General features: G+C 42.2%; 1 protein-coding gene across 1 annotated transcript in view; it reads right to left on the reverse strand.

Annotated features, from left to right (window-relative positions):
• Positions 1–10,372: 10,372 nt before the first annotated feature.
• The window catches only part of SEL1L3 (SEL1L family member 3), a 32,702-nt gene continuing 19,653 nt past the window's right edge, over positions 10,373–23,421 (reverse strand). The window contains 10 exon segments of the mRNA XM_070948730.1: positions 10,373–10,533; positions 12,830–12,902; positions 12,981–13,083; positions 16,559–16,686; positions 19,041–19,150; positions 19,387–19,471; positions 20,122–20,212; positions 21,356–21,439; positions 21,522–21,649; positions 22,602–22,778. Coding sequence (XP_070804831.1) covers positions 10,373–10,533; positions 12,830–12,902; positions 12,981–13,083; positions 16,559–16,686; positions 19,041–19,150; positions 19,387–19,471; positions 20,122–20,212; positions 21,356–21,439; positions 21,522–21,649; positions 22,602–22,778 — 1,140 coding nt within the window.

The following is a 23,421-nucleotide window of genomic DNA, read 5'->3' on the forward strand; positions in this document are numbered from 1 at the left end:
ATGGATCTCTTGCTTTCTGGTTGACCGATTCTGATGCTGTAATTCAGTCTACCTCTTGTTCCCTTTGGTGGAATCGTGGGAAAATGAAAGCAAAATGAAATTGGATTTTCAAGGGCCAAAATGGCGGGTGGATTAAGGATTACAGCAGCTGAAGTCAACTGACGGTTGAAGAACTAGCAGCCACGTTCACCAAAGTTGAGAAGCAGAAAATGTTTTGGGGCTGATTTAATATTATTTTATGTGGAACCGGGCAGAAGCATAAGAAGGGGAGTAAACTGGACAAGATTAAGATTAGAAAAGAGAGAATACACTTAACGTTTATGCATAATCAAATATTACATGTCTCGGCTTTATGAACCAATATTTTAGCTCTTCAGCGGTGTTCTATTAGAGAGATGAATCAACTTATCAATTAAATTGATTCATTAATTCCATTAATTCTATCGTTTGTTACTGGATGGATAATGGTTGTGTTTTACAATCCCTATGTAGAGAAATATACCTAGTACTGATAGAACATAAACGTAACCAAGAACCTGGTTTTATGTCTTCGTAACTTAATCTGGTGATTGTAAACCAACTTTTCCTTCCTAAGGTGGAAGGAAGTTGGAAAATTGAATCAGCAGGGAAACAAAAGAGTTGTTTTGAACAGGGAAGATGGGGAAACGAAGTCAAGTCCCATAATTGCTACCATCGCCACCAATTTCCTAGAGCATTACATTGATGGTGGCCATCCCACCAGTGACTCTGTCGATGATCTTCAAAGTTGAAGCATTACAACACTCCTGTGGCATCTCCTGCTTCATAATTATAGAATTATATTGATTTTATAGAGCTGCCCACTCTGAAAGACATGTGATAGGAACCGGGGATGCAACTAGCTGTTGAAGTTTGCCATGATACAATTCCAAATGTTTAGTTCAATGTCTTTAGTTGATTGTATGACTTATTTTACAATCATCCAATGAACATAGCCAGCTTTAATCCCAAACAGGAGCAGATTGTCTCATTAGGGTCATCAGATATGGAAGTAGGTTTTGGTCAGCGGGTGAAATTTGAATCTGGAGATAGTCTTCAAGGCTCTTTGATCAGATGTTCAGAACAAAACAACTTGCTTCAACCATGGTCCTTCCTGCTTTCTAAAGTTGTAGCTCAGATGGGAAGATGGCTTCCATCTCTTGTAACGTCTCTCCATCAGCCTCAACGTAACCATCTTGTACATACTAACAGTAGAAAAGAGGGGAAAAATGATGAAAGGACCCACAAGTTCAACTATACATCAACATCCGTTTCACACGTAATTTCCCCGTCTCTCCTGTCCAATCATGAATGCAAAAATGAAAGGAATGCATTTCCTTTCTCCAACCTGGTGCTCTCTTGTTAACTTGAAGTTTGCTTGCTGGGATATGAAAGTAGCTGCAGTAGAAGACAATAGGCAAGTTTCCAGATTCAGGGAAATCTAGGTGTCCTCCAGAGTCCCCTCTGAAAACATCGGATTATGGTAACCTCATCTCTTTTTAAGCATTTCCCATTATTATTTATAATGTTGGTTGTTGTTTTTTTTTAGTGTACAGTTTTGCATATGTTCTCTAAGGAACCCTGCTTGTGAAATTTGAATTATGTATTGCGTATTTTACAATGTTGTGGTGTTTAAAATAGCTTTGGGTTATCCTATTTTAGAAAATGAGTGGGAATATTGCTTGGTTTAATAGGATTTGTTGAAAAAGCAAAAAAAAAAAAAAAACAACCTCTCTGTCATGCTTTATCATTTCTGTGATGCATTAAAATATTGAGTTATATATATATATTTTTACATTTTAGTCCCTTTGGCATTTGTTTGTTTTTGTAACGAGGGTTCTTCCTTAAACTGTGGATAAAACTACAAATGACCAATAATGTAAAATGGAATGATATTGTAATTCAGCATGGTTTTTAACTCATTGGAAAAGAACGACAGGATATTGAATGCAATATCGAAAATGGAACATTAAAAGATTTTTAAAAGACCATAAACGCAGAAACTCTATTTTTATAAAACCCTTCAGATATAATAATGAAGTATTATTTTATATCATTATCTGTGCGTTTCATTTATAGCCATACATACATGTACATACATTTATTTTCCACTACTTAGAATGCTACTCATTCATTGTTCATTCAATCAATCAATCAATAAATCAATCAATCAATCAGGGAGCTTTCAACTCCTGGACAAGACAAGGGTGGGGAGGAAACAGGTGGTCCTTGAATTATGACCACAATTGACCCCAAATGTTGCTAAATGAAACATTTGTCAAGTGAGTTTTGCCCTTTCTTGCCACAGTCGTTTAGTCAATCATTGCGGTTAAGTTAGTGACACGGTTGTTAAGTGAATCTGGCTGCCCCCGTGGACTTTGGTGGTCAGAAGGTCGCAAAGAGGGATCACCTGATCCCAGGAATGCTGCCATATGAACCAGCCGCCGAGTGCCTGGGTTTTGAGCACGCGACTATGGGAATGCTGCAACGGTCATAAGTGTGAAAAATGCTCACAAGTTCCTCTTTTTTTTTCAGTGCCGTAACTTTGAATGGTCACTAAATGAACTGTTGTAAAGTCGAGGACTCCCTGTATCTGGCCCAGGGTCACTCAGCTTGTTTTGTACATAAAGTGGGACTAGAATTCATGGGCCAAATGGTTTTCAGCCTGAAGCCTTCACTACTACACCCAACTGGATCTTCCTGTGTGTCCCAGTAGCCAATTCTTTCTCGATTACCTGAGAGGCCACCTGTGCAGCTCACTTTAAAATATTAGCAGGATGTGTTGCAGCCTGTGTGGCTGGTGGCTGATTCAGACAGCGAGGAGGCTGGTGTGGTGCTGCGCCAGCAGCCTGTGCAGCTGGCACTTGAGTCAGACAATGAGGAGGCTGGAGAAGATGTGGTGCCAGAGGCAGGGATTCAGCCAGGGCCTTCAGAACCTCCAGAAGCTCCCTTAAGTGAAGAGGAGGAAGAGGAGGAGCCTCTTCTCGATGTACGGGCGCGCAGAGCTGCCAAAAGGCAGGAGTGGCTCCTCAGGAGGAGATCTCCTCAAGAGTAAGGCTTGGGGCTAATTGGCCACTCCCCTAGCCTATTTAAGGAAGGACGACGATGACTGAGGCAATTTGCAGGGAACAACTTCGTTCACTCTCCTTCGCGTCCCGAACTTAGTTCTCTTATCAGTTTCCTGCAAATTGCTTCTGGGCTTTCTGCCAACCCTAGTAAGATTACGATTATTTATTCTTTGGATTCTTGTAGGCTGTTAAGAAAGTTTTATTTGAAAAAGACTGATTTAATTTAGTAAACTAAGGTTTGTACGGATTTTGTGTGTGCTGCGTTCTTTGGGGTCCGTAGTCCGTAACAACTCTGTTGTTCTGTCTGTCTTCTGTCTGCCTATCAACACCCCAATCAATAACCAAAAAGCCTCACATAATCAGGCCCCATGTAAATATCATGCACAGAACAGCCCAAAGTAGCTACTAGAGAGAAGTTCCCTGAGGCTGGGCTCCAGCACGAGTCTGAAAGCTCGGAAGAATAAAGCTCTTGTCCCGGGGACCGACCCAGATTGGATTCTGAAAAAAAACCAATATTTGAACTACAGGAATGGAGTTTGTACCAGTCCTTTTTTCCCAATTTTCTAAATATAGAGGATATTATGGAGTTCAGTCATCTAAGCCTTACTATTAGCGTCCAGGACTCCAAGTATAGAGGGCACCCTCACTTGACATGACCCACACCTTCTGATCCATCATGACTCATCATAAGACCCATCAAAAGACCCTCACTTGACGCAGCCCACACCTGTCCTATCACAAGACCTATCGCAAGATAGCAATGGAGGGAAACTCATCAAGGAGAGAAGCAACCTGGAACTAAGGAGAAATTTCCTGACAGTGAGAACTATCAATCAGTGGAACAACTTGACTCCAGAAGTTGTGGGTGCTCCAACACTGGAAGTTTCTAAGAAGAGACTGGACAACCGTTTGTCTGAAATGATATAGGATTTCCTGCCCAACCAGGTGGTTGGATTAGAAGACCTCCAAGGTCCCTTCCAATTCTGTTATTCTATTCTATTCTATTCTATTCTATTCTATTCTATTCTATTCTATTCTATTCTATTCTATTCTATTCTATTCTATTCTATTCTATTCTATTCTATTCTACTCTACTCTTTATTCCAATATTCTATTCTATTCTATTCTACTCTTTATTCCAATATTCTACTCTACTCTACTCTACTCTACTCTACTCTACTCTACTCTACTCTATATTCAAATATTCTATTCTATTCTATTCTACTCTACTCTTCATTATTCTATTCTATTCTATTCTATTCTATTCTATTCTATTCTATTCTACTCTACTCTACTCTACTCTACTCTACTCTATATTCCAACATTCTATTCTATTCTATTCTATTCTATTCTATTCTATTCTATTCTATTCTATTCTATTCTATTCTACTCTATTCTACTCTACATTATTCTATTCTATTCTATTTTATTATTCTATTCTACTCTACTCTACTCTACTCTTCATTATTCTATTCTATTCTATTCTATTTTCCAATATTATTCTACTCTGCTCTGCTCTGCCCTGCCCTGCCCTGCCCTGCCCTACCCTACCCTACCCTCTCCTATCCTATCCTATCCTATCCTATCCTATCCTATCCTATCCTATCCTATCCTATCCTATCCTATTTTATGTCAGGGTTCTATTCTATTCAGATTCTCAGCTAACATGACCCATCAAGACCCATCACAAGACCCTCATCTGACAGTGACCCACACCTGACCCATCACAAGTTCCATCACAAGACCCTGACTTGACGTGACTCACACCTGACCCATCACAAGACTCTCACCTGACATGACCCCCACCTGACGTGACCTCCCCATCACAAGACCTACTGACCACATGAACCTCTTAAGAACAGAAGAGCGCCAACACTCACCTCCCCTAATTCTGCTGATGTTACCCAGCCAGGTAACAAAATGTTCGGAAACCAACCCACAAACGTCAAGAATGAACCTTCACCCACATCCTATACCCCGAGCTACAGATATTTGCCACTATTGCATATCTAAGCTTATTATAAAAACCCTTTTCATCAGCTGGCTCTGGGCTTCTCACTGTCTAGTAGTCATGTTTTTTTTTAAAAAAAGTATTTAAACTACATAGGTCTTGTGTATTTATCTTCCTAGCTACGTTTTATTACTCCTTTCCAATCAAGAAACTGTTGACACCGTGTTTTCCGAGTCTAGTATCTACAATTTGACGTCATTACAGCTGTCGCGGTGGCCTTCCATACCCAGGCACCTGGTTATTATGGTGATTTCTGCAAATAAAATAAGATCACACCGTTTCACATGAGCGTAAACATGCCCTCAAGGGTCAGAAGTTACATAACCGTGTTTTATTTATTTATTTATTTATTTATTTATTTATTTATTTATTTATTTATTTATTTATCAAATTTCTATACCGCCCTACTCCCGGAGGACTCAGGACGGTGAACAGCCAAGATAAAATACAGATAATACAAATATTAAAAGTCCATTAAAATTATTAAATATTTTGGCCGAAAAACAAATGTAAAACACCCAATTTATAAAACAAATTAAACGATTTAAAAATTTAAAAGGGAGAGTTAGTTTTGAATATGTTCCTGGGGAATAATAATAATACTGGATCATAATATGGCAGATGTAATGTGGAAAGAGTAATAGAAACCATGTTTAAAAAAAATAGCCCAGATTTGCTGGGCTATTGTGATCGCTGGGATTCTTCTTTGATCTAAACAAATGTAATCATGGTTGTTTTAGTCATTTTTAATTACAAGTATGGCCAACCATCCTCAACATAGGTGGCCTGTTGGCCACCGGCCCCTCCAGCAGCCGAATCAGCATGGGAGTGGGGTTAGCATCAAGGCAACCTGAGAGCTCCAAGGTGGGGAGAAGAAATGGAGCTGGCAGAGAGAGAGAGACAGAGGTGGAGCCTGGGCCCTCAGATGGAGAGTCAACAGCCCCCAGGTCTGGAGGTGGCTGATGAGGAAGAGGAGGAACAGCTGGGTCCAGTGCCTGGTGCATGGATGCACAGAAGGCAGAGGAGAGGAGAGCAGTGGAAATCTATGGGCCGGTCCTTAGGACGGAAGAACTAGTGAAGCCCCATCCTAGCTCTGGGGATCAAAGGCAGGGGGAGGAGATGAATAGATGTGGCAGGCAACTATTCATCTCCCTGCCGGACGGACTTGTTAGCCTGAGATGAAAGAGAAACTTTTTGCCATGGCTGCTGGCATGCCTAATAGAGGAATTATTGCTTCAACTACCGAGGGCTTGTCGTGTTTGGAAAGCTGGGTCAAGACAGTAGGAAATTAGCTATGGTTTCCTTACCTTAATATGGAATTATTTTATACCTGATTAACACAAGACCAGTTAACACGTTGTACTGTGGTTTATCTTCTGACATCGGCACATTCTAGGAGTGATGCAGTTGGACAAATGAAAAACCTATTTTACAACATTTCCGCGGGCACATGAGCCGTCGCCCTAGGTCAGCTCCACCGCACATGCGCACACACCTCCCGCCGGCCAGCTAATTTTTGGGTTTCTACCGTGTACACGGGAGACGTGCGCACATGCCCATGCCTTCCTTCCCCTCCCAGGATTCTCCATGTAAGTACAGGGCTCACATGGAGGCTCTGGGAGGGTGAAAAACAGGCCTACCGGAAGTCCGGAAACGGCCCATTTCTGGCCTCCGGAGGGCCTCCGGAGGGCTGGGGGAGGCCGTTTTTGCCTTCCTGGAGGCTCTAGGAAAGCCTCCAGAGCCTCTGGAGCCTGGGGAGGGCAAAAAATGGGCTTACTAGAAGTCTGGAAACGGGCCATTTCCCACCTCCGGAGGCTTCAGGGAGGCCTGCTAGGCCCAAAAGGCGGCTTGGGGGGGTCGCGCCCGCATGCGTGAGGGGGTGAGGGAGCATAGGGGTTGTGCGCACTTGTGCAGGGGGGCCGGGCATGCATGAGGGGGCATTGTATTATGGGTGTGAGCACGCACACACAATAGCGCATGTGCGCACATTTTTGGCACCCGAGGAAAAAAAGATTAGCCATCACTGTCCTAGATAATCCTGAGCTTCTGCTAGTTTGGAAAGTTGAAAAAAAAAATTCCCAGAAAGCAATGACAAACCACATCTATATCATTGCCAAAAAAATGTCATGGCTGCGGCCATCGACATCAAGTTCCACTTTATCTTTGAGGATGATTTCGCCTGTAGGAGTTTCAAGCACAGTAATCAATATATTTTGGAAACATGTGAGTATTTACCCATATAGTAGGCTGTATGGCTGTTATCCTTCTTATCTTCTCATCTTCTCATTTCTCTTCTCATCTTTCCTTCTATCTTTTCCGATTGGCATTCTCATGATTTATCACTTGTTGTTTGTATTTTAGGATTAATGTTTGTAACTATGATTTATGATCTATGATCTATCACTCTGCTGTTTGTATGTATACTGAGAGTTTCTGCAGCAGAGACCAATTCCTTGTGTATCCAATCACATTTACCCAATAAAGAATTCTATTCTATTCTGTTCTATTTTTGTTTTTGTTTTTCTCTTTATTCTCTATTCTAGTCTAGTCTAATCTAGTCCTTAATCCTAATCCTAATCCTAATCCTAATCCTAATCTGTTCTGTCCTGTCCTGTCCTGTCCTGTCCTGTCCTGTCCTGTTCATTTTATTTCATTCCATTCCATTCCATTCCATTCCATTCCATTCCATTCCATTCCATTCCATTCCATTCTATTATTTCTATTTCTATTTCTGTTTCTGTTTCTGTTTCTGCTTCTGCTTCTGCTTCTGCTTCTATTCTACTCCACTCCACTCCACTCCACTCCACTCCATTCCATTCCATTCCATTCCATTGTGTTCTATTCATTCTATTCTCTATCCTATCCTATTCTATTCTATTCTATTCTATTCTATTCTATTCTATTCTAGTCTAGTCTAGTCTAGTCTAGTCTACTCTACTCTACTCTACTCTACTCTACTCTACTCTACTCTACTATTCCATTGCATTCTATTGCATTGCATTGCATTGCATTGCATTGCATTGCATTGCATTGCATTGCATTGCATTGCATTGCATTCCTTTCCATTTCATTCCATTCCACTGTATTCTAGTCATTATATTCTCTATCCTACTCTACTCTACTCTACTCTATATTCTATTGCATTCTATTGCATTGCATTGCATTGCATTGCATTCCTTTCCATTTCATTCCATTCCACTGTATTCTAGTCATTATATTCTCTATCCTACTCTACTCTACTCTATATTCTATTGCATTCTATTGCATTGCATTCCATTCCATTCCACTGTATTCTATTCATTATATTCTCTACTCTACTCTACTCTACTCTACTCTACTCTACTCTACTCTACTCTACTCTACCCTACCCTACCCTACCCTACCCTATCCTACCCTATATTCTATTGCATTCAATTCCATTCCAGGTCTGAGCAGAAATTTCTGAGGCCGACCATAATCTCTAGAGACTGAGGCAGAACCCAGCTTTGCTATCTCTTTCCCTTATGACAACAAGGAGTTGATGTTTAACAAACACTTACTTACTACAGGGGAGGAAAAAGAAAGAAAGAAAGAAATCCATGATCAAATACTGATCTGAAAACTACCCTAAAATTATATGTTTCAACCATCGTGACTGTAATTAAAGCCTGTTAAATTTCTGATATTCTAATATTCATTAAATATTATAGTTTATGGCAGGAGATTAGGGTTATAAACCTACTCTATTTGTAATCATAATTGTTAAATAATAAGTACTGTTTGACATCATAACATCTGAATGATAAGAACAGGCAGGTTTAAGATTATGAACTCCTTTCTAGTTTACTCTAATGAATTCCCTCATTAAGCCATATCTCTTATAGACATATTTCCTTTTGACCCCTTCCAGCTCAGCATTACCATTACCTTCTAATGGAAGGTAATTTGCAAAATACAGTCATATAACTATATAAGATCAATAAATTATCGGTCGCATGTAATAAAGCAGCCAGAGGAACTGCATTTAAATAATTTTCAGCCAAACATCTTTCTGAGCAGCAATGTTTTAATCAAACTCTAGAAAAATAAAATCCTGGTATTTTTAATTATTATTATTATATATATTATTATATTTTTTTTCTTTCCTTTTCGTAGGCCTTTACGTGTATTTCTCTTTAGCCAGGTTCTTCCTACGTAAACCAAGATTTTTATGCAGCCCTAGTTCAGTGAAATCCCAATCCACTAGTTTCTAGGCTTTTTTTTTTCTGGCAGCCAGCAAACCACCAGCCTAGTCTCCCAATGGGCAACAGAGTGTTTGCTGTCCATTGGAGGAGGAGGAGGAGGAGGAGGAGGAGGAGGAGGAGGAGGAGGAGGAGGAGGAGGAGGAAGAAGAAGAAGAAGAAGAAGAAGAAGAAGAAGAAGAAGAAGAAGAAGAAGAAGAAGAAGAAGAAGAAGAAGAAGAAGAAGAAGAAGGAAGGAGAAGGAAGAAGGGAGGAGAAGAAGGGGAAGGAGAAGGAGGAGGAGGAAGGAGAAGGAAGGGAGGAGGAGAAGGAGAAGGAAGAGAAGGAGAAGGAGGAGGTGGAGGAGAAGAAGAAGAGGAAGAAGAAGAAGTAGTAGTAGTAGTAGAGGAAGAAGAAGAAGAAGAAGAAGAAGAAGAAGAAGAAGAAGAAGAAGAAGAAGAAGAAGAAGAAGAAGAAGAAGAAGAAGAAGAAGAAGAAGAAGAAGAAGAAGAAGAAGAAGAAGAAGAATTGTTCCTTGGATGAGAAGTGAAACACCTTCAAAAAAGCCCAAGAAAGTCCAGTTGCCTCTTGAAAAAGCGCCTTTGGGACAAACATGACTTGGATGATTGAGAATCTCCATAGACACATGGGCCTTTTTCTTTTTAAAAATTATATAAAACAAATTAGGGTCTTTATTTGATCACCAGCTGAAGACAGATGTAAACAAGGAAGTCCTCTATGCACCCAAATTGAGGAATAAGCAAGGAAGGGAGGGGCTTAGAAGAATGGTCTCATTCAAAAGTGGTTGAACTCATGGCAGCAGATCCTTTTTAATAATCACACGCTGTAAAGTAAATTAGAAACACGTTCAAAATGGCTTGCAAAAAAACATCTTCTTACTCATCCCCACCACTTTACTTCCTCTTGATTTTGAAGGCTGTTGACTTCTTGTAGGGTCATGTGTGCTTCCTCACCAGGCTCTCCAAATAAATCCAAAGACAAAAGGGGACTATTCTGCGACCCTCTTTGAGAAAGGAAGTTTGTTTTTCCTTCTGAAGACAACACTTCCGCGCGTTTCAGCTTCTTGAACAGGAATGTTGGGCGTTTACGGAATCCTCCTCAAAGCCATTTGGGCCAGGAGATGCTCCGTGTTCTGCTGACCTCCTCTGATTTGGCTCTTCATCTCTAGGAAGAGGTCCTCCTTCAGCCACTGCTGAATTATCCGGATGAGTGACCGCTGCGCAACACAACCAAAGCGGGAATGAAATGAATTCTTTATTGTGGACGGAAAAGCTGTACAGGAAGTCCTTGATTTACATTCGTTTACTCACCGTTCAAAGTTATGATGGCATTGAAAAGATACTCGGGACTTAGGTTTTTCTCACTTACAACTGTTACAGCATCACCCTGGTTACATAATCAAAAGTTGGATCCCTCATAACCTATTCATATTTATGAGGGTCAAAGAGCTGTACGCCACGAAATTTCGTTTTAATATATGCCGATCAGGGCACATTCAAAGTGACAATAAAATTATTCTAAAGTTCTAACCGAGCAGGCTGCGAAATGTGAGATCAGCTTTAAAGAAAGTGAGCTCCTGTTGACATCGATTTCCAGTGTAATCTTTAATCATATCTGGTTGTTTTGCCTTATGAAGGCTTACAAATCAAGTTTGTGGATGGATGGATGGATGGATGGATGGATGGATGGATGGATGGATGGATGGATGGATGGATGGATTGGATTGGATTGGATTGGATTGGATTGGATTGGATTGGATTGGATTGGATTGGATTGGATGGATGAATGGATGGATTGATGGATTGGATGGATGGACTGATGGATTGATAGATTGATGGATGGATGGATGGATGGATGGATGGATGGATGGATGGATGGATTGATGGATGGATTGGATTGGATGGATGGATGGATGAATGGATGAATGGATGGATTGATGGATTAATGGATTAATGGATTGATGGATTGATGGATGGATGGATGGATGGATGGATGGATGGATGGATGGATGGATTGATAGATTGGATGGATGGATGGATGGATTGATGGATTGGATGAATTTTTATTTATTTATTTTTTTATTTATTTTCAATTTATATACCGCCCTTCTCCCTGAGGACTCAGGGCGGTGCACAGCCAGAATTAAAAACATGAAATACAAATTGATGAATTGATGGATTGATGGATTGATAGATGGATGGATGGATGGATGGATGGATGGATTGGCGTTTTGTTTGTTTGTGAATTTTCCATCCTGTCCTTCTACAAGCCTCCCCGACCACAACTTGATCAACCACAGAATCACGCACCGTGTTAAATTTCAAATGTGCAACGGGGAGCAATTAAAGATCCGGTCTGCTAACATTTCACAGCTCTCGGGAATGAATTATCTCCGTCTTCCTTCAGAAGAGATAACTTTAACCTTACGGCTGTCAAGTTATCAGCTCAACCCCGTGGTGATTCAGGTGCTCTCCAAAGGTGAAAGGACAAAGAGGGGGGGGAGGAAAAAAAACCCTGTAAAGCAAATTATCTCGTCTCGCTACCCATTAGCTGGCCTTGTTAATGATCTACTATTAATCTCCCTCGTTTTTTAACCTAATGGAATGCTTGAGTCTGCGAGTGCCTTAACAAAACAGGCTCAAACCAGTTGGTGATATCCTCGTGTCTTCAATGAACAGAGAACTTTTAATAATCAGGGCTGTTACAGATTAACAGAGTTGGAAGGGACCCTGTAGGTCATCTAGTCCAACCCCACCCCCCATCTCCCGCCCAAGCAGGAGACCCTGCCTACACCATTTCTGACAAATGGCAGTCCGATCCCCTCTTGAAATTCTCAAGTGATGAAGCTCCCACAACTTCCAGAGTCTTCTTTCATTCCAACCAGGGGTGGGTTCTAAAATTTTTTACTACCGGTTCTGTGGGTCGGTGTGGTTTGATGGTCATGTGACAATTCTTTAGGATTTAGCAGAGGTACTGGTCTACCAGGCTTTTAACTGCTTGCAGAGCTGTATTGGTCTACTCATTTGTTCTTGGAGCGTTCTGGTCTACCCATTTATTTTTGGAGGCACCGGTCTACCCATTTGTTCTTGGAGGCAGTGGTCTACCTATTTGTTTTTCGAGCGCACTGGTCTACCACCACACTGCCTTTTAACACTGATCAGCTGTAGGGCGGCCCTTTGAAGCCCCGCGGCAAGAGTTTAAACAGTTTTTTTCCTTCTAGCCAATCAGCTGGGACTCGGGAGGCAGCAAATAGATTGGGGGCGGGGCCAAATAAAAGGTAAGAATAACACGTGGGGGGGGTGGCGGGAGGGCCCAGCTCCCGAACAAAGAGAACCAGTTCAGTGACATCATATCGTCACCGCTACCGGCTCGGCCAAACCGGGCCAAACCTGGAGGAACCCACCGCTGATTCCAACCATCCTTTCAAGAGAGACAGATAGAGAGGGCTGGAAAGCACCATGAAGCGGTATATAAGTTTAAATACTATTGCTATTTCTATTGTAAATAGTTACCTGCAAGAGACCAGAAACGCCAAAGGATGAAAGTAACCAACAAATAGGGAGCTAAGCAGCTCAAATAATAGATCTGCAACAAAGCAGAAGTTGGTATTAGAGCCACAAAATCTCCAGCATTTACTCAAAAGGGCAACGGATGAGTACTCACCGGATTGGAATGGAAAATGTTGTCGGACAAAATCCTCAGCCGTAGATAAAGCAAGGCTAACAGGCATGGGCTGACAGAGTCTTGATTACTGTAATTCCAGCATCTGTGGAAGAACATTATGTAACGTATTTTCTTTTAAAGTTCAATAATTTGTAAGATTTAGGCCTTGTAGAATTCTTTATGGGCCAAGTGTGATTGGACACACACACAAGGAATTTGTCTCCGGTGTAGAAGCTCTCAGTGTACATGCAAGCAACAAGGGATAAATCACGATCATAACAATAAAAGACAATCATTGTAAGTCATAAGATGCAACATTCAGTCAGAGGATAGGATACTAAATAGGGAAGGAAGGGAAGGAGAGGAGAGAGAGGAGAGAAATATGGAAGGAAGAAGAATGGAAAGAGAGAGAAGGGAAGGGAAGAGAAGACACAAAGAGAAGAGAAGAGTGGAGTAGAGTAGAGTAGGGGAGGGGAGGGGAGAGTAGGGGAGGGGAGGGGAGAGGAGAGAGGAGAGGAGAGGAGAGGAGAAGAGAAGAGAAGAGAAGAGAAGAGAAGAGAAGAGAAGAGAAGAGAAGAGAAGAGAGAAATGAATGGAAGGGAAGGGAAGGGAAGGGGAGAGTAGGGGAGGGGAGGGGAGGGGAGAGAAGAGAGGAGAGGAGAAGAGAAGAGAAGAGAAGAGAAGAGAAGAGAAGAGAAGAGAAGAGAAGAGAGAAATGAATGGAAGGGAAGGGAAGGGGAGGGGAGGGGAGGGGAGGGGAGGGGAGGGGAGAGGAGAGGAGAGGAGAGGAGAAGAGAAGAGAAGAGAAGAGAAGAGAAGAGAAGAGAAGAGAAGAGAAGAGAAGAGAAGAGAAGAGAAGAGAAGAGAGAAATGAATGGAATGGAATGGAATGGAATGGAATGGAATGGAATGGAAGGGAAGGGAAGGGAAGGGAAGGGAAGGGAAGGGAAGGGAAGGGAAGGGAAGGGAAGGGAAGGGAAGGGAAGGGAAGAGAAGAGAAGAAATGAATGGAAGGGAAGGGAAGAATGTAGGAAAAGAAGAAGGAAGAGAAGAGACAAAGAGGAGAAGAGAGGAGAGGAGAGAGAAGAGGAGACAAGAGAAGAGACAAAGAGAGGAGAGAAAGAAAAAGAAAAAGAAAAAGAAAAAGAAAAAAACAAGTCTCTTCCCTTTTCATTCCAACAAGTACAATTTTAGCAAAGTATCACCATCTCTTAAGATACAATCTATGCTCTCTTCACCCCCGTATCTCATCTCTTAACTAAAAACAAAATCCAAAATCTGTTCTTCAGCATCAGAAGTCCAGTAAGGGTTATCAGATTTAACTATCTTAACCTTGATGGAATAAGTGACACCTGTATGTCTTCCCTCTACTTTTAACTATCTAGAGTTTTAAGTCCTTCAAATGAAGCCCCAGAATTTGGTTTCTTGACATCTTCTTTATTTTTTATCCGTGAGAACGCTAAGATCTCATTTGTACTTCCAATAAGAAAAAAGTTATCCATATCTTTTGGCTAAGACGCTGAGCTTGTCGATCGAAAGTCGGCAGTTCAGCGGTTCGAATCCCGAGTGCCACCTAACGGGGTGAGCTCCCTTAAACACTTAAACACTCAAAGAGCCATTTGGACCTGTTTCCCACAGAAAAGAAAACATCGGGAGTCACAAAACGCAAGTAGAAAAATAGGGACCACCTTTGGTGGGAAGATAACAGCATTCCGTGTACCTTTGGCGTTGAGTCATGCCGGCCACATGACCACGGAGACGTCTTCGGACAGCGCTGGCTCTTCGGCTTTGAAACGGGGAGGAGCACCGCCCCCTAGAGTCGGGAACGACTAGCACATATGTGCGAGGGGGAACCTTTACCTTTACCTTTTATTTTTCTGATTTAGTAGTGGTATATCTCCTTTAGGCAAGAAAACCACAGACTGGTTTGTTTGTAGGTCCAATAGATCTTTTTCCATATCCTACTCATGGCTTTGTCATACTTTTATCCACTTTCAAATTAATTTCCAAACTTATCCGGAATATCTTATTCCTCTTCTGCGATTTCCTTAACCCTCCATCTATCCATTATGTCATATAGTTTTGAAGGCTGGTTTTCAAAACTACCCATAGAAAACTCGCTGTTCAATATTTTGCGCCATTCTTCGTTCAATTATACTCTTTATTATCCTCTAGCTCCCTCTAGTCTCCAATCCTCAAAGTCCTGTTCTATTTCTTTTTCACTTAAACAAACCAGCCAGTTTGCCAAAGGAGGCATTAATTAATTAATCTAATTAATTTAAAACTATAATTCTAGCTCCCTTTGGGCCCCTTGATTCGTGGTCCATGGCCTAAAATCTGTATTCTTAAGCACGCTTTTGCCGTTTGGGAAAAGTCATGTTTTCCCCCAATTTTAAAAATCGTATTTAAAATTCTTTTTTCCCAAGAAAACCACTCGCCGAGTGATTGCAGTAATACTCTCTGTTTTAATATTTCCAAAGCAATAAATACAATTCCAAATGGTTAAGAAATGAGGTTTGATTTTTGTGTCCTTAAAAATGGCTGCATTAAGGACTGTGAGCGTAGATGGTTTCTCCCTTGATCGCCACTATTTAAGGGGCTGCCACAAGGAAATGAGGGGGGTGGGTCAACCTATTCCTCAAAGCACCTGAAGGCAGGACAAGAAGAAATGGGTGGAAACTCATCAAGCAGAGAAGCAATCTAGAACTAAGGAAAAACTTCCTGACAGTTAGAACTGGGAGTTGGCAAACGGGCTGTTTTTGGCCTCCAGAAGGCCTCCGGGGGGCCTCCAGGAGGGTGGGGAAGGCCGTTTTCGCCCTCCCCAGACTCCTAGAAAGGCTCTGGAGCCTGGGGAGAGCAAAAAAGGGCCTTCCAGGCCCATCAGAAGTTGGCAAATGGGCCGTTTCCAGCCTCCTGGGGACCTCCGGGGGGGAAGGCCATTTTCGCCCTCCCTAGACTCCTAGAAAGGCTCTGGAGCCTGGGGAGAGACAAAATTTGATAATAAATAAATAAATAAATAAATAAATAAATAAATAAATAAGTAAGTAAATAAGTAAATAAGTAAATAAGTAAATAAGTAAGTAAATAAATAAATAAATAAATAAATAAATAAATAAATAAATAAATAAATAAATGGGCCTTCCCCACCACCACCCCCAGGCCCTCTGGAGGCAGGAAACAGCCTGTTTTCCTACTTCTGGCAGGCCCAAAAGGCCCGAAAATTAGCTGGCCGGCGCGCACATGCACACCGGAGCTGAGCTCACGTGCCCATCGATATGGCTACACGTGCCACCTGTGGCCACTCGTGGCACGCATGCCATAGGCTCGCCCTCACAGATCTAGTCCAACCCCCTGCTCACGAAGGAGATCTATACTAGGGATTCGAACTGCCGAACTGCCGACCTTTCAGATCGACAATCTCAGTGTCTTAGCCACTGAGCCACCTAGTCAGGCACTAGGTTGAAGGCTTCATTCCCACAACTCATTTGTGCTAATTTTCTACAGACACCACTCTCAACTCTGACTTCCGTATATGTCAAAAAAAAGAAAGAAAGAAAAAAAAAGAAGAACAGGCCTACCTTTCATAAAGCTCTTGACGAAGGGACATATTTCTGGAGTGGACACTGCTGTCAATTTCTAAACGATCTAAAATGTAGCTTGGGATAGAAAAACCTTCTTCCAGCAGAAGAGCCAAATTAAAGAATCCCTGGAAGAGATAAAATGATGGTTGATTGGACAATCTTGCTGGGAAGATTCCTGCAGAGAATAGAATAGAATAGAATAGAATAGAATAGAATAGAATAGAATAGAATAGAATAGAATAGAATAGAATAGAATAGAATAGAATAGAATAGAATAGAATAGAATAGAATAGAATATTGGAATAAAGAATACAGTAGAGTAGAGTAGAGTAGAGTAGAGTAGAGTAGAGTAGAGTAGAGTAGAATAGAATAGAATAGAATAGAATAGAATAGAATAGAACAGAACAGAACAGAACAGAACAGAATAGAATAGAATGGAATATTGGAATAAAGAGTAGAGTAGAGTAGAGTAGAGTAGAGTAGAGTAGAGTAGAGTAGAACAGAACAGAACAGAATAGAATATTGGAATAAAGAATAGAGTAGAGTAGAGTAGAGTAGAGTAGAGTAGAGTAGAGTAGAGTAGAATAGAATAGAATAGAATAGAATAGAATAGAATAGAACAGAATAGAATAGAATAGAATGGAATATTGGAATAAAGAGTAGAGTAGAGTAGAGTAGAGTAGAGTAGAGTAGAGTAGAGTAGAGTAGAGTAGAGTAGAATAGAACAGAACAGAATAGACTATTGGAATAAAGAGTAGAGTAGAGTAGAGTAGAGTAGAGTAGAGTAGAGTAGAATAGAATAGAATAGAATAGAATAGAATAGAATAGAATAGAATAGAATAGAATAGAACAGAATAGAATATTGGAATAAAGAGTAGAGTAGAGTAGAGTAGAGTAGAGTAGAATAGAATAGAATAGAATAGAATAGAATAGAATAGAACAGAACAGAACAGAATAGAATAGAATGGAATATTGGAATAAAGAGTAGAGTAGAGTAGAGTAGAGTAGAGTAGAGTAGAGTAGAGTAGAGTAGAGTAGAGTAGAGTAGAGTAGAACCGAACAGAACAGAATAGAATATTGGAATAAAGAATAGAGTAGAGTAGAGTAGAGTAGAGTAGAGTAGAATAGAATAGAATAGAATAGAATAGAATAGAATAGAATAGAATAGAATAGAATAGAATAGAATAGAATAGAACAGAACAGAACAGAATAGAATTGAATAGAATGGAATATTGGAATAAAGAGTAGAGTAGAGTAGAGTAGAGTAGAGTAGAGTAGAGTAGAGTAGAGTAGAGTAGAACAGAACAGAATAGAATATTGGAATAAAGAGTAGAGTAGAGTAGAGTAGAGTAGAGTAGAGTAGAGTAGAGTAGAGTAGAGTAGAATAGAATAGAATAGAATAGAATAGAATAGAATAGAATAGAATAGAATAGAATAGAATAGAATTCATTATTGGCCAAGTGTGATTGGACACACAAGGAATGTGTCTTTGGTGCAAAAGCTCTCAGGGTACATACAAGCACCAAGTGATAAATCACGATCCTAATCATAAAATACAATCATCATCGTCTCTTTAATGATCCCATAATTCCTTGCGGGATGGAGTCTGGGCAACTGAATGTTTACTGAGTGTTTACTGGCCGGCTGCCCTTCCTGTCGCCAATGCGGAGTTATATCCAGCCGATATAATTTCAACGTGCCCAGAGAGCAAAATATCTGCCTCTACCTAGGATCGAACTCCCAGCCTCCTGATTGTGAGGAGAGAGCTCCACCTCTCTAGGCCACCGCACCACTCAATCATAAAACACAGTCATCATGAATTATAAGATAAAACAGGAGGAAAACTCATATTAGTTTTCTGCGAAAGATAAGAAATTGGTATTGATGTAACTTTTATAGATGAAAGAATTTACGTGTTTGAATTGTGATAGATGGTATATACTTATATAGCAAAAAGGAATTGTATTCGTTGCAAGGTCAAAACTTGACAGAAATGTCTAAACTGGAAAAGTCACACCATGTCCAATGTTTTTAATTGTATTATTAATAAAAAAAACTTTTTTAAAAAAAATCAATGATAAGATAAAACAATTTGAACTGAGCCAGCTGTTTTGCCGACTCTTTCTCGTGGTGGCTGCTTAGCTCCAACAACGGCTTCCTGTTGGGGCCCTAAGGCGCCCGGGCGGTCAGGCGAGGAGTAGCTGGGAAGGGAGGGGCGAGTAGAGGCCAGCGAGGCGCCCCTCAATGCGAGTGACATCGAGTTGGCCACGCCCACCCAGTCACATGACCACCTAGCCACGCCCACCCAGCCAGTCATTGGACAGATCATATTCGTGGTCCGCGGGATTTAAAATTATGAATTTAGTGATCCCTGAGGTCCAAAAGTTTGGGGACCCCTGCCATAGAGGGCAAGCTTGAACAGAGTCTTATGTCGTTTTGGAAGATTTCATATTTGATATGCTGGCCACCTGCTACTCACCTGTGCATCTTCCCTCAATGCTGCTTGTGCATACATACGGGCTGACATATCCAAGCTCTTGCTTTGGTTCTGATAGCCATAGTAGTAAAAATCTCCTACTTTCAAGTAAGCTGCGGAAAGAAAGACCTGTGTTAAAGCTTGGGAAGTGTGCTTTTGCTTGTTATATTTAATTTAACAGATTAGGACTTAAAAACGGATGCCTGGAACTTCGGCACCAAATGCTTTTAATCCGTTACTGCTTCTTATTCAGTGCTGGGTGATGCACAAACTCTACCAACCCCGGATTATATTCCATGGCTCCCCAATACTCACAGGGCATCATTTTGTAATCTGCTGGTATACATACCGAATGAGGGAGCGTTGCTTTGAGAAATGGACAAATTATAGTACTTCCAAACGCAGTCGGCGGCGAAGTATCTTTTTGTTAAATTCTGGGAAGTATAATGGGGAAAAAATGACTTAGGAGGAGGAGGAGAAAGAAGAAAAAGGGGAAAGAGGAGGAGGAAGAGGAGGAGGAGTAAGAAGAAAGAGGAGGAGGAGAAGGAGGAGAAAGAGAAGAAGGAGGAGAAAGAAGAAAAAGATGAAAGCGAAGGAGGAAGAGGAGAAGGAAGAGGAGGAAAAAGAAAAGAGAAGGAGGAGAAAGGAGAAGGAGGAGGAAGAGAAAGGAGGAGAAGAAAGGAGGAAGAAGGAGAAAGAGGGAGGAGGAAGGAGGAAGAAAAGAAAGGAGAAAGAGGAGGAGGAAGAGAGGAAGAGGAGGAGGAAGAGGAGAAAGAAAGCAGGAGGAGAAAGGAGGAGGAGGAAGAGAAAGGAGGAGAAGAAAGGAGGAAGAAGGAGGAAGAGGGAGGAGGAAGGAGGAAGAAGAGAAAGGAGAAAAGGAGAAAGAGGAGGAGGAAGAGAGGAAGGAGGAGGAGGAAGAGAAAGAGGAAGAGGAGGAGAAAGGAGGAGGAGAAAGGAGGAGGAGGAAGAGAAAGGAGGAGAAGAAAGGAGGAAGAAGAGGAGGAGGAGAAAGAGGGAGGAGGAAGGAGAAAGAGGGAGGAGGAAGGAGGAGGAGGAGGAGGAGAAAATGGGAAAAAGTACTCACTGGCTTCTCTTCACAGAGATGTGCTAAATTTGTCTGTGATACCTCAATTCCTGTCTCTGCAGAAAGGATATAATACAGTAGAGCTTCATTCCTAAAATGGAAGAGAAGAGCAAAAAACAAAAAAAACCCAATTAAACTAAAATAAAGAAACTTCAGAAAATGTTGGAAATATTGCCTTTCCATCAAAACAGCCCAGAGAATCAGAAGATCTTCACAGGGTGACATGGGTGAGCTTTAAAAGCATTTCCAGAGGTACCGAAGCAAAGCCCAGAATTTTTTTTTTTTTAAAAAAGATGAAAAATGCAGCTTTAAATTAATACATACTACAGGACCACTGTAGTCCTGGACTTAGGACCACAATTGCACCCAAAAGTGAGACATTTGTTAAGTGAATGTTGCCTCATTTTACGGCCTTTCTTGCCACCGTTGTTAAGCGAATCGATGCAGTTGCTCAGTTAGCGACATGGCTGTTCAGTGAATCTGGCTTCCCCGGTGAATTTGCTTGTCAGAAGGTCGCCAAAAAAGGATCACATGACCCCGGGACCAGTGGTTCTCTGCCTGGGTGCTGGGTGGGTTTGGCCATGGTGGGCGTGGCCTAGTCAGCCTCCTGCACCACGGCGGTGGGGGGCTTTTTGCCCTCCCCGGGCTCCAGAGGCTTTCCTCGAGCCTCTGGGGGGGGGGCAAAAACAGCCTCCCCAGACTCCGGAGGCTCTCTGGAGGCTGCCCATTTCCAGCCTTCCTGAACTTCCGGTAGGCCCGTTTTTCACCCTCCCAGAGCCTCCGCGTGCGCCCTGCATTTACCTGCATCCAAAACGGGCCACGTGGGGACTCCTGGGAGGGGAAGGGTGGGATGGGCGGGGCCATCCAGGAGTGGGATTTGGGGGTTCTCCGAACTGCACAGAATCTTAGCTAGAGGTTCTCCCAAACCTCTGTGAACCCCCAGCAGCCCATCCCTGCCCGGGACACAGCAACCGTCATAAATATGAATCAGTTGTCGAGTGTCTGGATTTTTGATCACGTGACCCTGGGGATGCCGTAACAGTCGCTAAGTGTGAAAAATGGCCATAAGTCACTTTTGTTCAGTGCCATTGTGACTCCAAATGGTTACTAAACGAACTGTTGTAAGTTGAAAACTACCTATAAGATGAGGAGCTGAGGACATCACTCGCAATATTAATTACCGTAAAAAAAAAACCCACATTTTTCCAGGTGTAAAAATCCACAACAAACTTACCAAGACAATTCCAGGTATGCTTTGAGTGCTTTTTGGATGACGTGGCCTAAATGGCCATTCTTTTCTGCCACGTATTTTGCCCAGCTGCAAATGAAAGAAGTAACATTAAAAAAAAGAGAGAGAAGCACCGTTATGGCTGAATCGTTTCTCCTTTCTTCTTACTTACAGCACTGCCTTTTCCGGATCCCTGGGAAAACTTGGTAGATTTCCTGTAATGTAAAACTGGGAGCAGTGTAAAGTCCCTTCCATATGACCTTTTTCTGCAGCTTTATAGAAATAGCCAGCAGCCATAGTCTGCCAAAGAGGGGGGAAAAAAATAAACGATGTTGCACAGGTATGCATAACTTCCATCTACATTGTTTAAGACCAAAAAAAAAACAAAATAGTTTAATGCAGGTTACTAGCTGCCATGAAACACATTTAAGTGCAGGTAAGTCCTCGAATCGCGACCATAATTGAACCCAAAATTTCCGTTGCTAAGTGAGACATTTGTTAAATCAATTTTGTCCCGTTTTATGACTGCGGTAGTTAGTCACACAGTTGTTAAGTGAGTCTGGCTTCCTGTTGTGGCCCGCCAGCAGCCTGTGCAGATTGTAGCTGATTCCGACAGTGAGGAGGCTGGTGTGGTGCTGCACTATCAGCCTGTGCAGCTGGAGCTTGAGTCGGACAATGAGGAGGCTGGAGAAGATGTGGTGCCAGAGGCGGGGATTCAGCCAGGGCCTTCAGAACCTCCAGAAGCTCCCTTAAGTGAAGAGGACGAAGAGGAGGAGCCTCTTCCCAATGCACGGGTGCGCAGAGCTGCCAAAAGGCAGGAGTGGCTCCTCAGGAGGAGGTCTCCTCGAGAGCAAGGCTTGGGGCTAATTGGCCACTCCCTTAGCCTATTTAAGGAAGAACGCCGATTGCAGCAAGTTGTAGGGAACAACTTTAGTTCACTTTCCTTCGCGTCTGGATTCTCTGCAAAATTGCTTCTGGGCTTTCTGCCAACCCTAGTAAGACTGTGATTACCTTATCTTAGGATTCTTGTAGGCTGTTAAGACAGTTTATTAACAGCCTTTGTTTTGAAAAAGACTGAGTTATTTTAGTAAATTAAGTTTTGTACAAACTTTGCGTGTGCTGCGTTGTTTGGGGTCTGTAGCTGGGGCAGAGCACTTCCCTGTTGACTTTGCTTGTCAGAAGGTGAAGGTCCCAGAGGCCCAAAGGTTTAGGGGACCGTTGTTTTACGGGACAATGAAAAGTTCACACTTACCCGATTTCTACCCGTGACTCCTGGATACAGTCCATCTAAATGCAAAACCCCAAGGTTGAAGGTGGCCTCTGAGCTACCCATAGCTTCGGCTTTTAGCCAATATTTGGCTGCTTTGACATAATCTCTTTTAAAGTTGTGATAATACCAGCCAAGGCCGTTGACTGCCTGGGGGAATCCCTGTTAGGAGAGGGGGGAAAAAAATCAAGAAAAGATGTAATGGACAAAGTGCCACGCAGGTTAGGTCAGGGGTCAGGAACCTGCGGCTCTGGAGCCGCATGTGGCTCTTTCACCCCTCTGCTGCGACTCCCTGTCGGTCAAAATATGCATCACAACCGCCAATGTGCGACACCTGCCAGCACGCAATTTATTGAGCTTTTCAACCCCCGGTAGGCCAACCATGGATAAATCCAAGAAAAGAAAAGTTTCAGAAGAAAACAGAACTTTTAATTCAACTACATATGCTAGTTTTTGTGGCCGCTCAAGAAATAGTCAGGCACGGGAAGGGTTTTTGTGGCTCCCGGTGTTTTCTTTTCTGTGGGAAACGGGTCCAAATGGCTCTTTTGAGTGTTTAAGGTTGCAGACCCCTGGGTTAGGTAAAGATAAAGGTTCCCCTCGCACATATGTACTAGTCGTTCCTGACTCTAGGGGGCGGTGCTCATCTCTGTTTCAAAGCCGAAGAGCCAGCGCTGTCCGAAGACATCTCCGTGGTCATGTGGACGGCATGACTCAATGCCAAAGGCGCACGGAACGCTGTTTCCTTCCCACCAAAGGTGGTCCCTATTTTTCTACTTGCATTTTTTACCTGCTTTCGAACTGCTAG

Source organism: Pituophis catenifer, unplaced genomic scaffold (genome assembly GCF_029215685.1).
Source record: "Pituophis catenifer annectens isolate HBS135680 unplaced genomic scaffold, rPitCat1.0.hap2 SCAF_8, whole genome shotgun sequence".
NCBI lineage: Eukaryota > Metazoa > Chordata > Lepidosauria > Squamata > Colubridae > Pituophis > Pituophis catenifer.